Genomic DNA, 16787 nt, shown 5'->3' with positions numbered 1-16787 from the left:
TCTGTCTACAAGGAAAAAGTTGGGTCAACCAGTCTATAATAACTGAAAGTACTGAAATGATGGTGTATTTTTCAAGGGCAGCGTCTCACAGCACACCCCTTGAGCACCCCTGCCTAAAGGGATTTTTGCAAGGCTCTTACATGAGCACTGACATGCCGCTCACTGGCAGCAGCTGAGTGAGAAGAGCACAGGGCAGGCAGGAACTTACACCTTCCAGCCTTCCCTTATTTATCCCCTTAAAAAGTGTCCTCTGTTTATTAGCGAAGAACATAGATTGATATCTGCTTGCACGCTCTTGGGCACTGTGGCCACAGCAGACAGCTTTCTGCTATGGATCTGTCCCAAGTCCCAAATTCAGCTTCCGGTTGACGGGAGTCCAGATTTCACAGTCGCTGCTCGACGCTCTCGTCGCCCTCGCAGTCTGGCTTCCTGCTCCCATCCAGCCGAGGGCGATTGTGAAAGTCAACGAAGATGTTGTAGATGAAAATTCCAAGGAGGCTTCCCAACATTGGTGCGACCACTGGGACCCACCACCAATTATTTGATGCGCTGGGGGGTGGGGAAGAGAGAAAAGCTGGTTTTATGCGGTTCTAGGAGAAGCCAAGAGCAGAAATTGAGCTCAGCTGCTTCTTTGACAGCACCACTGGTTCTTTGTAGACCTGGTGTCAGTATTCAAAAGAATCTGGTCCAGGGATGGGCAAGCTGTGTCCCTCTTGTTGCTGGATGGTGGCTACAGGTGACAACCATTTTGAGCAGAGGTTCCCTTCCTGACCCCCATGGGTGTCAGTGGAGCACTCATAAGCCCGTTCTGCCCCATACTGGGGCCTCTTCCAAGTCAGGAGCAGTGTGTGTGTGGGTGTAATCATGCATCTATCAGACCCACACAAAATTGTTTCTGTCCGTTTCATCCCCATCCTTGAACAGGACCATCACTTGCCTGTACCGCCCCTCAATTACGTCCATCACAAATCAGCCTTCCTTTAACGCAAGGGTTGCCCCTCTAGAGGTGGTTGGAGTGCAACTCCCATGGCTGAGCTGTCTTCAAGGGCAGCCCCAACTAAAGTGTTGCAGCAATCCAGTCTGGAAGTTACCAGAGCATGGAGCGCAGTGGCCAAGGCATAGCTGTCCCAAAGGGGTTCCAGCTGAGCTAGGGGGACGGGAGAGTGCTCCTTGCCATCAAGACCACCTGAGCCTCTGCTGACAGTGTTGAATCCAGTTGTACGCCCATGTTGCTCCTTTGGGGGGGGGGAGTGCAACCCCATCCAGAACTGGCAGCCTCCCAGTCTGCATCCCCAATTACACAAAACAGGATTCAGATTCAGTTTATTGGCCCATCCTGCTTCCAAGCATTGCATCAAGTTCAGGAGACCTGTTTCCACCCATAGCTTTTTTATACTCTCATTTTGTACTTTTAAAAGGGGGAAATCCTAGGTACACCACCTTGAATTCCTTGGAGAGGAGGTAGAGTGCACATCAAAAGCACCTTTTGTACTCTTACTCCAGTCCTTAACAAATGTGATAGCTCAATGCATGACCTAACTTCTCAAATTTCGCCTAACGTTGGGCGAGGAGGTTCAGACCTTCCTTCGTATCCACAAGAGCTATCAACCAATTTGTTTCAATTAATCTATATTTAAATACAGTGGTACCTCGGGTTACATACGCTTCAGGTTACATACGCTTCAGGTTACAGACTCCCCTGAGCCAGAAATAGTGCTTCAGGTTAAGAACTTTGCTTCAGGATGAGAACAGAAATCGTGCTACGGCAGCGCGGCGGGAGGAGGAGGCCCCATTAGCTAAAGTGGTCTTCAGGTTAAGAACAGTTTCAGGTTAAGTACGGACCTCTGGAACGAATTAAGTACTTAACCTGAGGTACCACTGTAAGTGGTTGTTGCCCACCCTGCACCTGATGGGCAGAGCAAACCAGGAATAATAATAATAAAATGTTCAGTAATCAAATTTAATCAATCCATGCAAATAAGGGGAGCAGAAACTGTGGGGATTGGCAATATTCACCTAGGAGACACCTGCCTTGTGAGTAGCACATGTGAACAAGATCTAGGGGTCTTAGCAGATCACAAGCTTAACATGAGTCAATGGTGATGCAGCAGCAAAGAAGGCTAATGCTATTCTAGGCTGCATCAACAGAAGTATAGTGTCCCGATCACAGGAAGAGGACCACTCTATTCTGCCTTGGTCAGACCACACCTGGAGTACTTTGTCCAGTTCTGGGCACCACAATTTAAGGTGGATATTGACAAGCTGGAATGTGTGTGGAAGATCATCAAGGGTCTGGAAACCAAGCCTTGTGAGGAATAGTTGAAGGAACTGGGTACTGGGTACGTTTAACCTGGGAAAGGAGACTGGGAGGAGATATGATAGCTATCTTCAAAAGGGCTGTCACAGGGAAGATGGACCTATCTTGGTTTCTCCTGCTCTGGAGCGTAAGACATGAACCAGTGACTTCAAGTTACAAGGAAGGAGATTCCAATGAAAACTTAGGAAGAACTTTCTGACAGTAAGAGCTGTTCAGTAGTAGAACAAACTCCCTCGTAAGGTGGTGAACTCTCCTTCCTTGGAGGTTTCAAGCAGAGGTTGGCTGGCCACCTGTCCTGGATGCTTTAGTTGAGATTCCTACATTGCAGGGGGGTGGATTAGATGACGCTCAGGGTTGCTTCACACTCCTATGATTCTGTGGTAGAGAAAAGGAACTCACTTGAAGACCTCCAGCCCCCATCCAGCAACGGCTGTGAAGATCCTTGGTGGCAAGTCTCTGGAAGGGTTAATGGCGTAGCCTGTGTTCATCCCCAAGGACATGCCGATGACCGCAACCAGCAGCCCAACACTCAAGGCATGGGTGCCTGGAAGAGCACCCGCATTCTTCAGGTCGTTGATGGCGAGGATTCCAATCAATAGCACAGCTGTAGTGATGAACTGCGGGGATGAGGCCAGGAATGAAGGATGGAAGGATGAAATAAAAGATGGCAGCCCAGAGGCAGAAGAGGCCACTCCAAAACAAGGTGGCGGAAAGTCCGGTGTGGGGACCAATGGGGAACAGTCATTACAATCCCTTCCCCTTGCTTGCTTACCTCTTAACCCACCCGAGGCAGACACCAAAATGGCATCCCCCTTCCCTGCCAGGGAAGAAGTGGTGAAGGAAGAAGGCAGGAAGAAAAATTGACATCAGGATCCGCTGCCCCAGTGGATCCTGACGCCTGAGGCAGTCACCTCACCTTGCCTCATGGCTGGGCCGACCCTGTCTTAACCCCCTGCATTCTGAAGACTGATTGGGTACAGACATACCCGTATGAGGACAATTATTATCTTGGCATTTCAGTGTGGTCAAAGCTCTCCGTGTCTATTATCTAGAAGCCATAGAATGACTCCCTATGAAATAGTTGTGTTTTAACTGCTTTCCCTATTAATCCTACTGTTTAATTCTTTTAGCAAACCACTTTGGGGTTGTTTTTTTAAGTATATAACAAGAAGTATATAACTTTAATGAACTAAATAAATAAAGTCAATCCTGGTGCACCAACCTCATTTATAAATCCGCCCAAAGTCGACATGTATGGAGACGGATAGGTGGCAAAGATGTTTGCCGTGCCAGTGGGTCCTCCAACGCTCAGGGCCCCCCCGGTATAATCCATCAGGGCCTCTGAAAGGGAAGCAACCAGATTACACAGTTCAACAGCAAAAGCACAAGTTGGAGAGGCTACAAGTGGGCTTTTTGATCAAACCACTCTGCCCTTGCACGGACCCACAATGTGTGTGTGTGTGTGTGTGTGTGTGTGTGTATGTGTGTGTGTGTGTGTGTGTGTTTATGAGAGAGAAGGGTGTTCGTGTGTCACTGAAACAACCAAAAAATCAGGTAGTTCTTCTTCCTCCCCAGCTATTCTAGTGGCTTTGTGCGGGGTTGGGGGTCAAGGGAAGTAGCATACCATAATACAGTGAAAACGTCGTAGCAGAAGCCAAGAAGGATCCCACGAACTGGCCAATCACATACACCGGAAGCTTGTACCATGGCAGATTCCCCACGACACAGTTTGCAAATGTAATTGCTGCGTTCATGTGAGCACCTTCCAGGGGCAAAAGAAATGGCAGGAATGCGAGAGTAAATGATGATAATAGTAGTAATAGTAGCAATTACAGCATTTGCAAGCCACCCCTCCACCTTGCCAATTCTTAGAAGGGCAATCTTTGCAAAGACAAAACCACAACGAAGACCAATTCTGAGAGCGTTTGCTAAAAACACAACATAGGGAAATGCTAAGTGATGGGAAAGCAAAAGGGGCACTTTCTCTTTTTTGGCTGTTTTCCTTTTCATTTAGATTAGTTTGTTTTTGATGGTATTGTATGCTGAACATTTTCAATAAAAAATAAAACAATAAAAAAGCAAAACAAGCCAGTTCCGCACTTCTATTCCACCCCCTCAGCTGCTGGAGGCAAGTCTCAGCAAGGTGGCCCCCAGATTATGGAAGATGGAAGTTGTTCTACGCATCATGGAATGGGTGTTGGGATCTCCTTCTTAATCCTGAGAACCGTGGTTCTGTGAGTGTAGAGATAACCTCAAGGTTGCGTCAAGGCTGAATCTGTACGTTTCTAGATCTCCGGTGTGTGGAAGTTCTCCAGATCCTTTACAGAAATCCGTATAAAACAGGGATGTAACACAAAGATGAAAACAGCTTTCCTCAAGCTTGTGCCCAGATGATGGGTGCCCAATGACAACCACGACATAACGTGACATCATGACATCGTCTACATCCGGTTTCTTTTCCCCAAACTTTTATTAGCTACTAATCCCCATGTTACACCCCCCCAAAACTACATCACTCATACATCATGGTTACATCATGAAAGGGAAGGTCTGGTGGCAGTAATCTGAGCATCCTGGACCCTGCCCCGTGGTTCTCCTTGCCCTCCACCAAACACCCATCAAGTGTAACAAAAGAGATATTTACATTTCCCTGTTTCCCAGCCAAGTTAATCACACCCTTTTGTCTTCATCTGGGTTTGTTATTTCTGGAATGGCTACCTGTCTGGCACTCAGGTATTAGGAGGCCAGGAATTATCACTCAGGCTGAGTAGCTGAGCTCACATGTCTATATGAATTTCTGAAGTTTTCCCTTTACAGATAGGTAGCCGTGTTGGTCTGCCATAGTCAAAATAAAAAAATTCCTTCCTGTAGCACCTTAAAGACCAACTAAGTTAGTTCTTGGTATAAGCTTTCGTGTGCATGCACACTTCTTCAGATACGTAGTTTTCCCTGTGAGCCAGTTCAGAGACACATTTATCAGGGAATTTTTACCTTTGGTATTGTGCAGCAGAGGCCCTTTGTATAGATGGGAAGAAACTGTGATGAAGTGTTTTGTGGGGACAAATCACAAAAGTCACAAAAGTGATTGTGCTGGTTTTGGTAGTGGGCTGCACGTGCCTGATATCTGCTGGAGGGGCAACCCCCCCCAACCTATACATACATTCCTGCAACATAGCCATCGATTGCCCTCTTGTCCTCATGAACTTGTCTAATGCTCTCTCTTGGAGCCATCTATGTTGGTGGCCGTCACTGCCTCCTGCAGGAGAGAGTTCCACACTTTCCTTTATCTGTCCCAAACAAGCTTCCTTGAATGTCCATGAGTTCTAGCGCCATGAAAGAGGGGTAAAAACTTTTCTCGAAGAGGTAAAATCAGTTATGATTAAATGGGCACAAGATGTAGGTCACAACGTTATGATGGAAGATTGGGTTAAATTATGGAAAACTGACTTAAAATTTACAGATTGTTCCCTATTGAAGGAGAATTACATGAAGATGATGTACAGATGGTACACAACACCAGTGCAGTTAGGGAAAATGTACAGAACTAGTTCAAATATATGTTGGAAGTGTAAGGAAAAGGAGGGGACATTTTATCATATGTGGTGGGATTGTAAGGTAATTAAAAAAATTTGGGAAATGATATACAACGAATTGAAGAAAATTTTCCATTTAACATTTGTTAAAAAACCCGAGGCATTTTTGTTGGGGATTGTAGGGAAAGACCTGCCAAAAAAGTTGAAAAACATCTTCATGTATGCGACAACGACCGCGAGAGTTCTGGTAGCACAAGGATGGAAGACTGAAGAAACCCCAACTAAAGAATCATGGCAAGAAAAATTGATGGACTATGCAGAACTGGTAAAACTGACATATAAGCTATGGGACAAGGATAACTGTGACTTTAAGGATGAATGGGAATTTGTGTGGGAGGGGGAGGGAGGAAAAATGGGGGGGACAAGGATAATATGTTTTTGGATAATATGTCTTGTTATAATTTTGAATAAAAAACAAAAACCCCAAAAAACGTTTCTCTATCTGCTTTCTCCTGGGCTAGGTTTTGTAGTCTAAAACCTCTGAAGGGTACCAGGTTGGGGAAGCCTGCAGTAAAACCATCCCGGTAGAAAATGTTATGAAACACAGAACCTCTCTGGAACAGCAAAAGGAAAGAAGGAGAAGCACTAAGATAATATAGTAATCAACCTTTTAGAAACTAGCAAGGGGTGGATTAAAGCAATTTATGCCCAGATCTAAACGGATTGAAACTGCACAGTTGATATTAAAAGGGAGATCTTCCAGGCACATTATCTACCAGACTCACCTGAGAGTCCACCAGCTACGTGAATTCCCAACATGACACCGAATCCAAATCCCAGATTGATGCTCAGAAAGTCCCCAAAGCTATTCTTTCCTATTACCACCTGGGCAACAGAGCCCTGTCCAATAACCTGTGGGGGAAGGGGGAAGAAGTGTCAAGGTATCCATCGTCATGGTAGCAGGACAACATCACCGGTGCAAAGATCACCAGTGTTGAAGCGATGATTTTTCAGCTTCAACTTCATTGGACTGGTCAAGTTGTACTGATGCCTGATTATCGTCTTCCAAAGCAACTACTCTATTCACAATTTAAGAATGGAAAGTGAAATAACGGTCGTCAACAAAAGAGGTTTAAAGACACTCTCAAAGCAAATCTTTAAAAATGTAGTATAGGCACTGATAACTGGGAAACACTGGCCTGTGCTCCAGTTGGAGAACAGCCTTTACCAAAGGTGTCATGAGGCTTTGAAGACGCTCAAACTCAGGATGAAAGGGAGAAACGTGCTAAGAGGAAGACATGCTAGGCAAACTCTCACTGTGATCAACTCCTGCCCAGAAACCAATGTCCCCACTATGGAAGGACGTGTGGATCCAGAATTGGCCTCCACAGTCACTTACGGACTCACTGTTAAAACCGTGTTCATGGAATCATGGAAGACATATATATATATATATATATATATATGTGTGTGTGTGTGTGTGTGTGTGTTTTTTAACATATCATTTTAAACAATAATTAAACATACTTTTACATCTTATTCAATTTTTTTGACTTCCATCAGTCCTGTCTGAAAATTCTCCAGTCTAATCACTTAGTATGCATTTCTTATTTTCCCTATTACATTTCAAACTCATAACCAATTTCTCTATCTTTTTCTACTTTGTAACACTTCGTCTATTTCTCCTTACAAAACTTCTTTTAGACCTACTAGTGTAATTTGTTGATTGCAGTTGCTCTTCAAATAATTCATATACCTCTTCCAATCTTCTGTAAATCTCTGGTCCCACAGGTTTCGAATCCTTCCTGCCATTTTCTCCAGTTCTGCACACTCCATTAACATGGGAAACAATCTTACTTGGCTATGAGGGATTGCCAAAGAAGAGCTCTAACCCACTGAGCTGTCCAGGCTGACATCAATGTATGACATTTACAGACCACCCTTTCTTCCAAGGACCTCAAGGCCGTCTACATAGTTCTCCTCCTCATCCCCACAACACTCCCGTAAGGCTGAGAGACTGGCCTGACGTCACCCAATGAGCTTCGGGGCTGAGTGGGGATGTGAAGACTGGGCTCCCAGGTCAAAAGCATATTATTTTCCTTCCAGATTCTAATGCCACTAACCCTGCCTAATCCCCAAGTGTCTAATACTGAATTTAACAGTGGTGGTAATGGATTAAACAGCCCTTGGAATAATAATACGATATTTTTAGCCAGTTAGATGCTTAAAAAAATAAAAATAGCATTGCATGAGCTGTTCTTGAAGAAATGTTCCTCATTAAGTTGGGTGTAATGGTGCTTTTGTCAGATGCTTCCTCCAAATCATGAAACAATGGGTTCCAATCCATAACCAGTTAATACAACCAGATACCTAATGCAAATTGAAGTTCAGTACAAAATGTCCTCCCCCGTTTTCTCCCATAATATCATCTTTGAGTCGGGTTGTTGTTTGCTATTCCAAATATACTGTTTAGCATATGAAAGGTTTGCTGATCTTCAGGTGGATCACTAAACATGGTTAATGAGCAGTGCTCAGGTCGGCGAGTCACAGCCTGTGTGTGGGAGACATTGATCCTTCGTGTCCAGAACAAGGGGTGGAGATGACCGTTGCCGACTCTGTATGCCTTTAAAGCACCTTTGAAGCCTATCCTTTCCCTCAAAGAATTCTGGGCCCTGTAGTTTGCCCCTCACAAAGTGACAGTTCTCAGCAACCTTTAACAAACTACAGTACAGCGGTACCTCGGGTTACAGATGCTTCAGGTTATAGACTCCGCTAACCCAGAAATAGTACCTTGGGTTAAGAACTTTGCTTCAGGATGAGAACAGAAATCGCGTGGCAGCGGCAGCAGGAGGCCCTATTAACTAAAGTGGTGCTTCAGGTTAAGAACAGTTTCAGGTTAAGGACGGACCTCCAGAACAAATTAAGTTTTTAACCCAAGGTACCACTGTATCCAGAATTCTTTGAGCGGAGGGGAATGTTCTTTGAATGTGCTTTAAAGATATAGTTGGCACACACAACACTGCAGTGTTCAGAAGAGCCCCGAGGCAGGATCAGACCTAACAGATGCATTTTTGCACACACACTGACAGATTGGAGAATAGTATCTCAAAATTTAGATATGTGCACATTTTGAGGGGTGCCTGTTTTGGTTCCGCTAATGTTTTGCAAACTTGGTGAATTCTGCTTCTGATGCAGACTGGGTCCCCTTCCTGTCTCTTTCCTCACCCACACACATCACCTTTTCAGGAACAAGAAGGGGGGGGTGCATGCCCCAGCCTTTGCCACCCTCTCCCCCTCCTCGAATGACCCCTGCACCCTCCACCCCTGACCTGCTCACCATCAGGATGAAGGTGGACAGAGCCTCTGCCAGCCCCTGCCGGATGGTTTCATTTCGGATTGTCAGCCAGCTGATGACTTTCTTCAGCATCTTGGTCGCCGACAGGCAAGCGATTCAGTCCCTGTTGGGAAGGCAGATGTCATAACTCCTGGTGGCACACTCTGAAGCGAGTCACTGTCCTCCCCTTCGCAGCCTGTCTCCACCTGACAGCCCTGACTGATGCCTGGTTAAAGGGTAACAAGGCAATTAAGCAGCAGCCAGATCTGCAATCTGTTCTCTCCACCCTTCCTTCCTTCCTTCCTTCTTGCATAAAATTGTAGAGTTGGAAGGAACCACGAGGCTCATTCAGTGCAGAAAACTTTTGCTGGATGTGGGGCAAAAACCCACAGCCCTGAGATTAGTTGCCAGTCCTCTGAAACAGCAGGGCTTGAGCTGACCTCTTCGACGTCTGAGGTGCCGGAACAGAGCCCAGGTTCCATCTGCTGGAAGGTCTATTATGGGCTGGCTCTGAAGTCACAGTGGCCTCTGCCAAAGCTGGGTTCTTTTTACAAGCCATTGAGGTTACCTGCCCAGTAGCTCGAGCGGTTATAACTATTTTTAAAATTATATTTTATTGTTTCAATATTTTAAACATATACAGTCATACCTCGGGTTACAGATGCTTCAGGTTGCGTTTTCGCAGGTTACGGACCGCCGAAAATCGGAAGCGCTAAATCACACTTTGCGTATGCACAGAAGTGGCGAATTGCAACCCACGCAGCCGTGGGTTGCGAACGCTGCAGGTTGCGAACGTGCATCTTGCACAGATCACGTTCGCAACCCGAGCGTCCACTGTATAGCCAAAAGACAATGTTGTCTTTTCTCTTATTTTTTGTCGACTTCCTACCCTGTTTTCCATGGAGTTGTTTCTCTCCTGCTCAATCCCTTCTTCTATCTGTCAAATCATAATCACAATATTATAATCTAATTACTTCTGCTGCTCATAGCTAAAATCCTGCTCACGAGTTCAGCGTACTATAATGTGAAAAAGGCCACAAAACACTCATCATTAGATTCTCTTAATTTTTCTGATAATTTTGCCAGTTCTGCATAGTCCATTATCTTACTTATCCATTCTTTGGAACTTCTTTTTCCTTCCATTTCTGCGCATACAGAATCTTAGCTGCTGTTGTTACATATAGAAACAACTTTAACTAATTATAATTAATAGCAGGTCACCACAACCAAAAACTGCAGTATCTAGCTCACCATTGCAATGATAAACCCTAAAAATAAAATTGAGACAAGACGATTTAAGGAAAATTCACCAGAAACTATTCATTTTGGTTGTTGTCAATGGCTGTGGACATGCTGTAACATTACAGCACATGACTCTCCCCCCCAAATCATGGGAACTGTAGTTTACCCCTAAACACAGTGCTATAGGTACCAGTGCAACACATGACTGGCTTATCCTAGAGATCACTGCGTGCAAAAACTTGCAATGCCAGAAAATGATGTTGAGCCTAATATTTACCCTGGAATCCCAACCACCTTTGCCCAGAACAATGTACGACACCCTGGACTCAGCTATACAGCTCCAAATAGAACATTTTATTTTATTTTAAATATATATTTTAATTAATTTTTCATTAATAACCAATATGAGCCACAGGTGGAGCTGTGGGTAAAACCTCAGTACCTAGGACTTGCCGATCGTATGGTCGGCGGTTCGAATCCCCGCGGCGGGGTGAGCTCCCGTCTTTCGGTCCCAGCTCCTGCCCACCTAGCAGTTCGAAAGCACCCCTAAGTGCAAGTAGATAAATAGGTACCACTTTATAGCGGGAAGGTAAACGGCATTTCCGTGTGCTGCGCTGGTGCTGGCTCGCCAGAGCAGCTTCATCACGCTGGCCACGTGACCCGGAAGTGTCTCCAGACAGCGCTGGCCCCCGGCCTCTTAAGTAAGATGGGCGCACAACCCTACAGTCGGACACGACTGGCCCGTACGGGCAGGGGTACCTTTACCTTTTACCTATGAGCCACATTATTACAATATCAAATCATGCCAAATCATAATACAATTTATAAAGCCAATTATACATTCCGAATTAAACAAATTGGGTGACTTCCCATGTTCTGATCATCCAGAGATCATTATTCCTAAATCCTGCACAGAATCTCATATATAATCCAAATACACCAATTCCGATCTTGATCCTTTCTTCTCAGCCAGTGTGGTGTAGTGGTTAAGAGCGGTAGTCTCGTAATCTGGGGAACCGGGTTCGCGTCTCCGCTCCTCCACATGCAGCTGCTGGGTGACCTTGGGCCAGTCACACTTCTTTGAAGTCTCTCAGCCCCACACACCTCACAGAGTGTTTGTTGTGGGGGAGGAAGGGAAAGGAGAATGTTAGCTGCTTTGAGACTCCTTAAAGGGTTTGAAAGGCGGGATATCAAATCCAAACTCTTCTTCTTCTTCTGTTTTTGCAGCCACTGGTGTAATGATTTCAAAAAATCCTTCTCCGTTAACTTGCAAGAGGGATTTAACACCTGTAGTTTTCTGTGTAAATTATTTTTCCTTTGTAATCCCTTTCCTGTTATAATCCATTGTCCTTCTTGCGGGTTGTCTCCCTTGAAGAGCTGTTTTTCCAAACTGCGTCAGAACCATCGCCATCTTGTTTATCTGAGCCAAAAGTATACTGCCATCAGGCCATGGCGTAGGGCTGACATTCAGCTCTTTGTTCTTTAATCTTCCCATCATTTTTAACAAGCTGATGTCTCACCAAAGGAATTATAAATCCAAATTAATGCTCTCCATAGGAGACAGTGCCACAAAACCTCACAGTATTTTACACAGTCTTTCGTTTGAAGAACTCCATAGGTAGATTCTAAAGTTCTTGTAAAGTCCCTGTTACATTCCATTTACAATTGTAATCCAATAGTAAATTCAATCCATTAACAGTTTCTTGGTTCATCTTCAGTGAAGGTTTGCCGGATCATAAATCAGCAAATATACAGTGGTGCCTCGCAAGACGAAATTAATTCGTTCTGCAAGTCTCTTCGTCTTGCGAGTTTTTCGTCTTGCGATGCACGGTTTCCCATAGGAATGCATTGAAAATCAATTAATGTGTTCCTATGGAAACCGCCTTCAGACCAGGTCCGGGGACAGTCTGTCCCCCGACCTCTTCTGAAGGCTGGGGGGGGGACAAGGGCTTTTCTTCCCACCCCCAGCATTTTAAAAAACCCCGGGACAGCGGAGGACTTCTTGCGAAGCATGCCCATAGGGAAATTCGTTTTGCGAAGCGCCTCCAAAATGGAAAACCCTTTCGTCTAGCGGGTTTTCCGTCTTGCGAGGCGTTCGTCTTGCGGGGTACCACTGTAATGTAAATAAAGTATATATATAATGGGAGCAGAAAGCACGTTGGACTTGCTGTCAGCTGTGTTATCTTGTTAAAATTATCCATGACAATATTTTTTTTAAGTAAAAACAGAATATAAAATCAGGTCAAAGTAGGCCAACATACTCTGCCTTCTATTCTCTGATACCTCTGAGTAAGGAAGGGTCAATTGGGAGTTGGCCAGACAGGCAAATGAAACTCAAAAGCCCGCATCTAATTTGTCAGGAAGTCAGTGCGTACAATGAAATTATTCACTGTTTGATCTACTCCCAGGGTACGGCCAGAAGGAACATGATGCCATGACCTATTGGAAGCTGAGCAGGTCTAGGTCTGGCTAGTGCTGGGTGGGAGACTGCCTGAGAACCACAGATGCATGCACGCTACTTTGGGCTCCATGATGGAAGAGAAGGTTAAGTGCAAGTAAATAAACATGTAAATATGAGCAGCTAGAGATCAAATGACGCTAAATGGCAGCTTTAAACCATTTCTCTAGCTCTAGGAGGAGCACCTAAAGGCTGGCTGTGAACCTGTGAAAATGAGATGGTAGTGCCTAAAAGCATGCCATGATTTTTCCAGCCCCCCTAAAGGACCTGAAACAGTTGTATCCCTAAGTTATCATTTGAACTCTTTTACTTCTAGCCCTCTTTCCAAAGTTACAAACAGACACTCAATCTCATTTTAACCCGTTGCTCCAAAGTCGTTCCAAGAAGTGGTTCTCTGCACCCCATCTCTTCTAGATGCTGAAAGGAAGGCTCTTGCTCTGCTCCCATGGCCAGAGGGGGCCAACCAAACAGAGACTAAAATCTAGTTGGAAAGATTTAGTTTAAATACATCAGCCGAAGACCTATGTATGCAAATTAGTTCAAAAAAGATGTGAGCCTATTAGTACCAAACAGAAATCAACAGCAGGTTATATATACATGAATCTTGGGAAAGAAGAAAGTATATGAGGATGACAGTAAGGAACAGCATATGCAGATAATGATTACATGGAAAACAAAACAGCACATGTTTATGCAATTACTTTCATATACTGTTCCTTATACAGTACACTACTCCCTTCCTCTGTGATTCATGTATACGTTTACGATCCATCGACCTCCGTCTGCTACCATATGTTTTCAAGCCTGTGAACTTCTGGGAAAATTCTTTCCCACAGCTAGTCACATCATGTGATGTAAACAAGCTACCAGTTTGCAGTTTGCAGCTGCGCTGCTCTCATATCGTAACAGTATATACAATATGCTGTTGTTCTCCCTTTGATATCTTCACGCTCACATCGTTCATGAACTAAAATCCATTCACTCATCTTAAGCGACGCTCCCCGGCCCCTCACAACAGCCCTGCAGAGTAGGGCAAGGGGCGAGAGAGAGAGCGAGGCTGGCAGGCCAAGGTCCCCGGGAGTGGGGGCTTCCCCCGTAACCCCCGGGCCTGGCTCTGCACTCGGCGGGGCGTCTTTCCTGAGGCAATGGAGGCGGCTCTCTGCACATGCTCAGGAAACACGGCAGCCTTTGCCATCGTTTTATCACCGGCCCGCCGTCAAATTACGATACGATATGATACGATAATCTTTATTGTCATTGTCCCATACAGAACAACGAAATTGAAGAAATCTACACCAGACATTCAGAAACCAACAAGCCTGTTATCCCAGCTATCCCAGCCTGGTTAGCCCCCTAAAAACTCTGATACCCCATAATTAAATACAATATACTCCCACAGAAACTCCTTACACTGCATTTAAAACCCAAATCGCATTTGGCTAGAAACTGTTTCTCAGGCGGCTAGTCCTGGTCTTTATAACCCTGGACCTTCTTCCAGAAGGCAGAAGCTGAAAGAGATCATTTCCGCCCCCTGCTATTCCTTCTCCTCTCGCCACCCCGCGACCTCGAGTCCCTCCTGAGGTAAAGACACAGCCCAATGAGCAGCCACAACCGCCATCTTGAAACAACCGCCACTCCCAGCATCCGACCTGCCACGCCCCGCACGCCTGACTCTGACCTCCGATTGGCTGATGGGGCCTGGGCTTTGCCCAGATACGGCGCAAGCAAAGTGTTGTCGGAGGAGCCGGCCAATGGGGAGGACTCGGAATGGGCGGGGGGAGAAAGCAAGGAGGAGGAGGTGGAGCCAGCTCTCCCATTGCCTTCTGGGAGCCGTAGTGCCTGCTCTCCATTCCTCCCCCTACAGAAGGGCCTAAATGGAGGCAGTGAGAGATATTATTTTCTTGGGCTCCATGATCATGGCAGATGCTGACAGCAGTCACAAAATTACAAGACGCCTGCTTCTTGGGAGAAAAGCAATGACAAACCTAGACAGCATCTGAAAAAGCAGAGACATCACCTTGCCGACAAAGGTCCATACAGTGGTACCTCGGGTTACAGACGCTTCAGGTTACAGACTCTGCCAACCCAGAAATAGTTCCTTGAGTTAAGAACTTTGCTTCAGGATGAGAACCGAAATCGTGCTCCAGCAGCGTGGCGGCAGCAGGAGGCCCCATTAGCTAAAGTGGTGCTTCAGGTTAAGAACAGTTTCAGGTTAAGAACGGACCTCCAGAACAAATTAAGTACTTAACCCGAGGTACCACTGTATAGTTAAAGCTATGGTTTTTCCAGTAGTGATGTATGGAAGTGAGAGCTGGACCATAAAGAAGGCTGATCGCCGAAGAATTGATGCTTTTGAATTCTGGTGTTGGAGGAGAGAGACTCTTGAGAGTCCCATGGACTGCAAGAAGATCCAACCTCTCCATTCTGAAGGAAATCAGCCCTGAGTGCTCACTGGAAGGACAGATCCTGAAGCTGAGGCTCCAAGACTTTGGCCACCTCATGAGAAGACAAGACTCCCTGGAAAAGACCCTGAAATTGGGAAAGATGGCGGGCACAAGGAGAAGGGGACGCAGAGGACCAGATGGTTGGACAGTGTTCTCGAAGCTACCAGCATTAGTTTGCCCAAACTGCGGGAGGCAGTGGAAGACAGGAGTGCCTGGCGTGCTCTGGTGCGTAGGGGTCATGAAGAGTAAGACATGACTAAACGACTAAACAACAGCAACAACACACAGTTGTAATTCAACCAGTGTTTAATTGCTTTTTAATTGTTGATTTTCCCACCTGGCCCCAATATTTTTAGCTTGCCTTATCTTCATCCGTGAGCTGCCTTGAGTCCCCGTCAGGAAAATAAATATGTGATCATTCTAATAATAAATTCAAGCCAGGCATTTTTCATCCCTATATAGAATGCTGGCAAGAGAGGAAGGCCACCCATAACTTAGAGTGCGGAGGTGAAACAGGCATATGACCCTCGGATGAAGGGTGTCATAGAAATCTGATGAATTTATTTTACTTTAATAAATATAATAATGATATTGCCTTGACCTGCTTGGCCAAAAAATCTCACATGGCTTTTGGATTCAGCAAAACCCAGGGGGACCGCAGTGAAACTGCAAGGCCACACCTGCACACACCTGGCCCATTGTCCCAGGCCAGGTGAGCAAGAGGTCTCCTTTCCACTGACATCATTGCACGCCTGATGTTGCCATAAATAATGCTGTGACCTCATGTCTCCAGGGGCTTGGGGGCCCCTAGCAACGCTGGTGAGGAGGAGCCACATTATCAGAGAGTTTTTATTTCCTTTTGCCCCCTGAAGATTACAGATCACAAAGAGGCGAAGGAGAATATCAGGTAAAATAACTCCTGCGCATTCAAACTGGCTGCCTCTGGTTGCTCACCTTCATTCTGACGGATTGTTATTGAACTGCCCCGGATACGTTCCTTTTTTTGACGAAGGGTGGTGTATTTTATTCCCTAAAAGAATAAAATAAATTGTGGGGTTGGCCAAATAACAGCCCATCATGATAGTAAGATTCCATAAAGTTTGGATTCAATTTGCTCCAGGAGTTGCCGTCGCTTAGCCCCAGAACGTGTTTTCAGCCCTAAAGAATCTCAGTCTTAGGACAGGAGAACTAATGAAGGCAAGGAGGCCTCTGAACATATGCAAAGTGCCTTTCCTTTCACCACTTGAGTTGCAGCAAGCAATTCCTACCCCTTGTTGCACACCAACCCAATCACCTTCTTCTTGCTGCTCCAGCCTGACACTCTGCAACTACGGGAGACGCAAGACCCTCTTGGGGTGTCAATGGTGTGAACCCCTCCATCATAGGCTCAGGTTGCATAGATGTGTAAATAAACCATAGATCCTCAAGAGATCACCGTCTCCGCTGCCCCTCAATCCCA

General features: G+C 45.6%; 1 protein-coding gene across 1 annotated transcript; it reads right to left on the bottom strand.

Annotated features, from left to right (window-relative positions):
* Nucleotides 1-43: 43 nt before the first annotated feature.
* On the bottom strand, nt 44-14660 carry LOC308579531 (aquaporin-7-like). The gene is made up of 7 exons (XM_081214098.1): nt 14563-14660; nt 9188-9308; nt 6636-6762; nt 3942-4079; nt 3540-3658; nt 2717-2934; nt 44-549 (listed from the first exon to the last, which is right to left on the bottom strand). Exons 2-7 carry the CDS (start codon nt 9275-9277, stop codon nt 384-386), a joined length of 858 nt encoding a protein of 285 aa, XP_081070224.1. The 5' UTR covers nt 9278-9308; nt 14563-14660; the 3' UTR covers nt 44-383.
* Between the last annotated feature and the right edge of the window lie 2127 nt (nt 14661-16787).

Source organism: Podarcis bocagei (genome assembly GCF_964188305.1).
Source record: "Podarcis bocagei genome assembly, contig: HAP1_SCAFFOLD_138, whole genome shotgun sequence".
NCBI classification, from domain to species: Eukaryota; Metazoa; Chordata; class Lepidosauria; order Squamata; family Lacertidae; genus Podarcis; species Podarcis bocagei.
This window is presented reverse-complemented; position numbering and strand designations above follow the sequence as displayed.

What these genes read in the sequence shown, in the direction of transcription:
- LOC308579531 (XM_081214098.1), bottom strand. Translation starts at nt 9,277, where the DNA reads ATGCTGAAGAAAGTCATCAGCTGGCTGACAATCCGAAATGAAACCATC. An exon ending in CGTAGCTGGTGGACTCTCAG is followed by an intron (nt 4,080 to 6,635) that starts GTGAGTCTGGTA and finishes TGCCCCTGGAAG; the next exon opens with GTGCTCACATGAACGCAGCA. An exon ending in GACGTTTTCACTGTATTATG is followed by an intron (nt 3,659 to 3,941) that starts GTATGCTACTTC and finishes CTTCCCTTTCAG; the next exon opens with AGGCCCTGATGGATTATACC.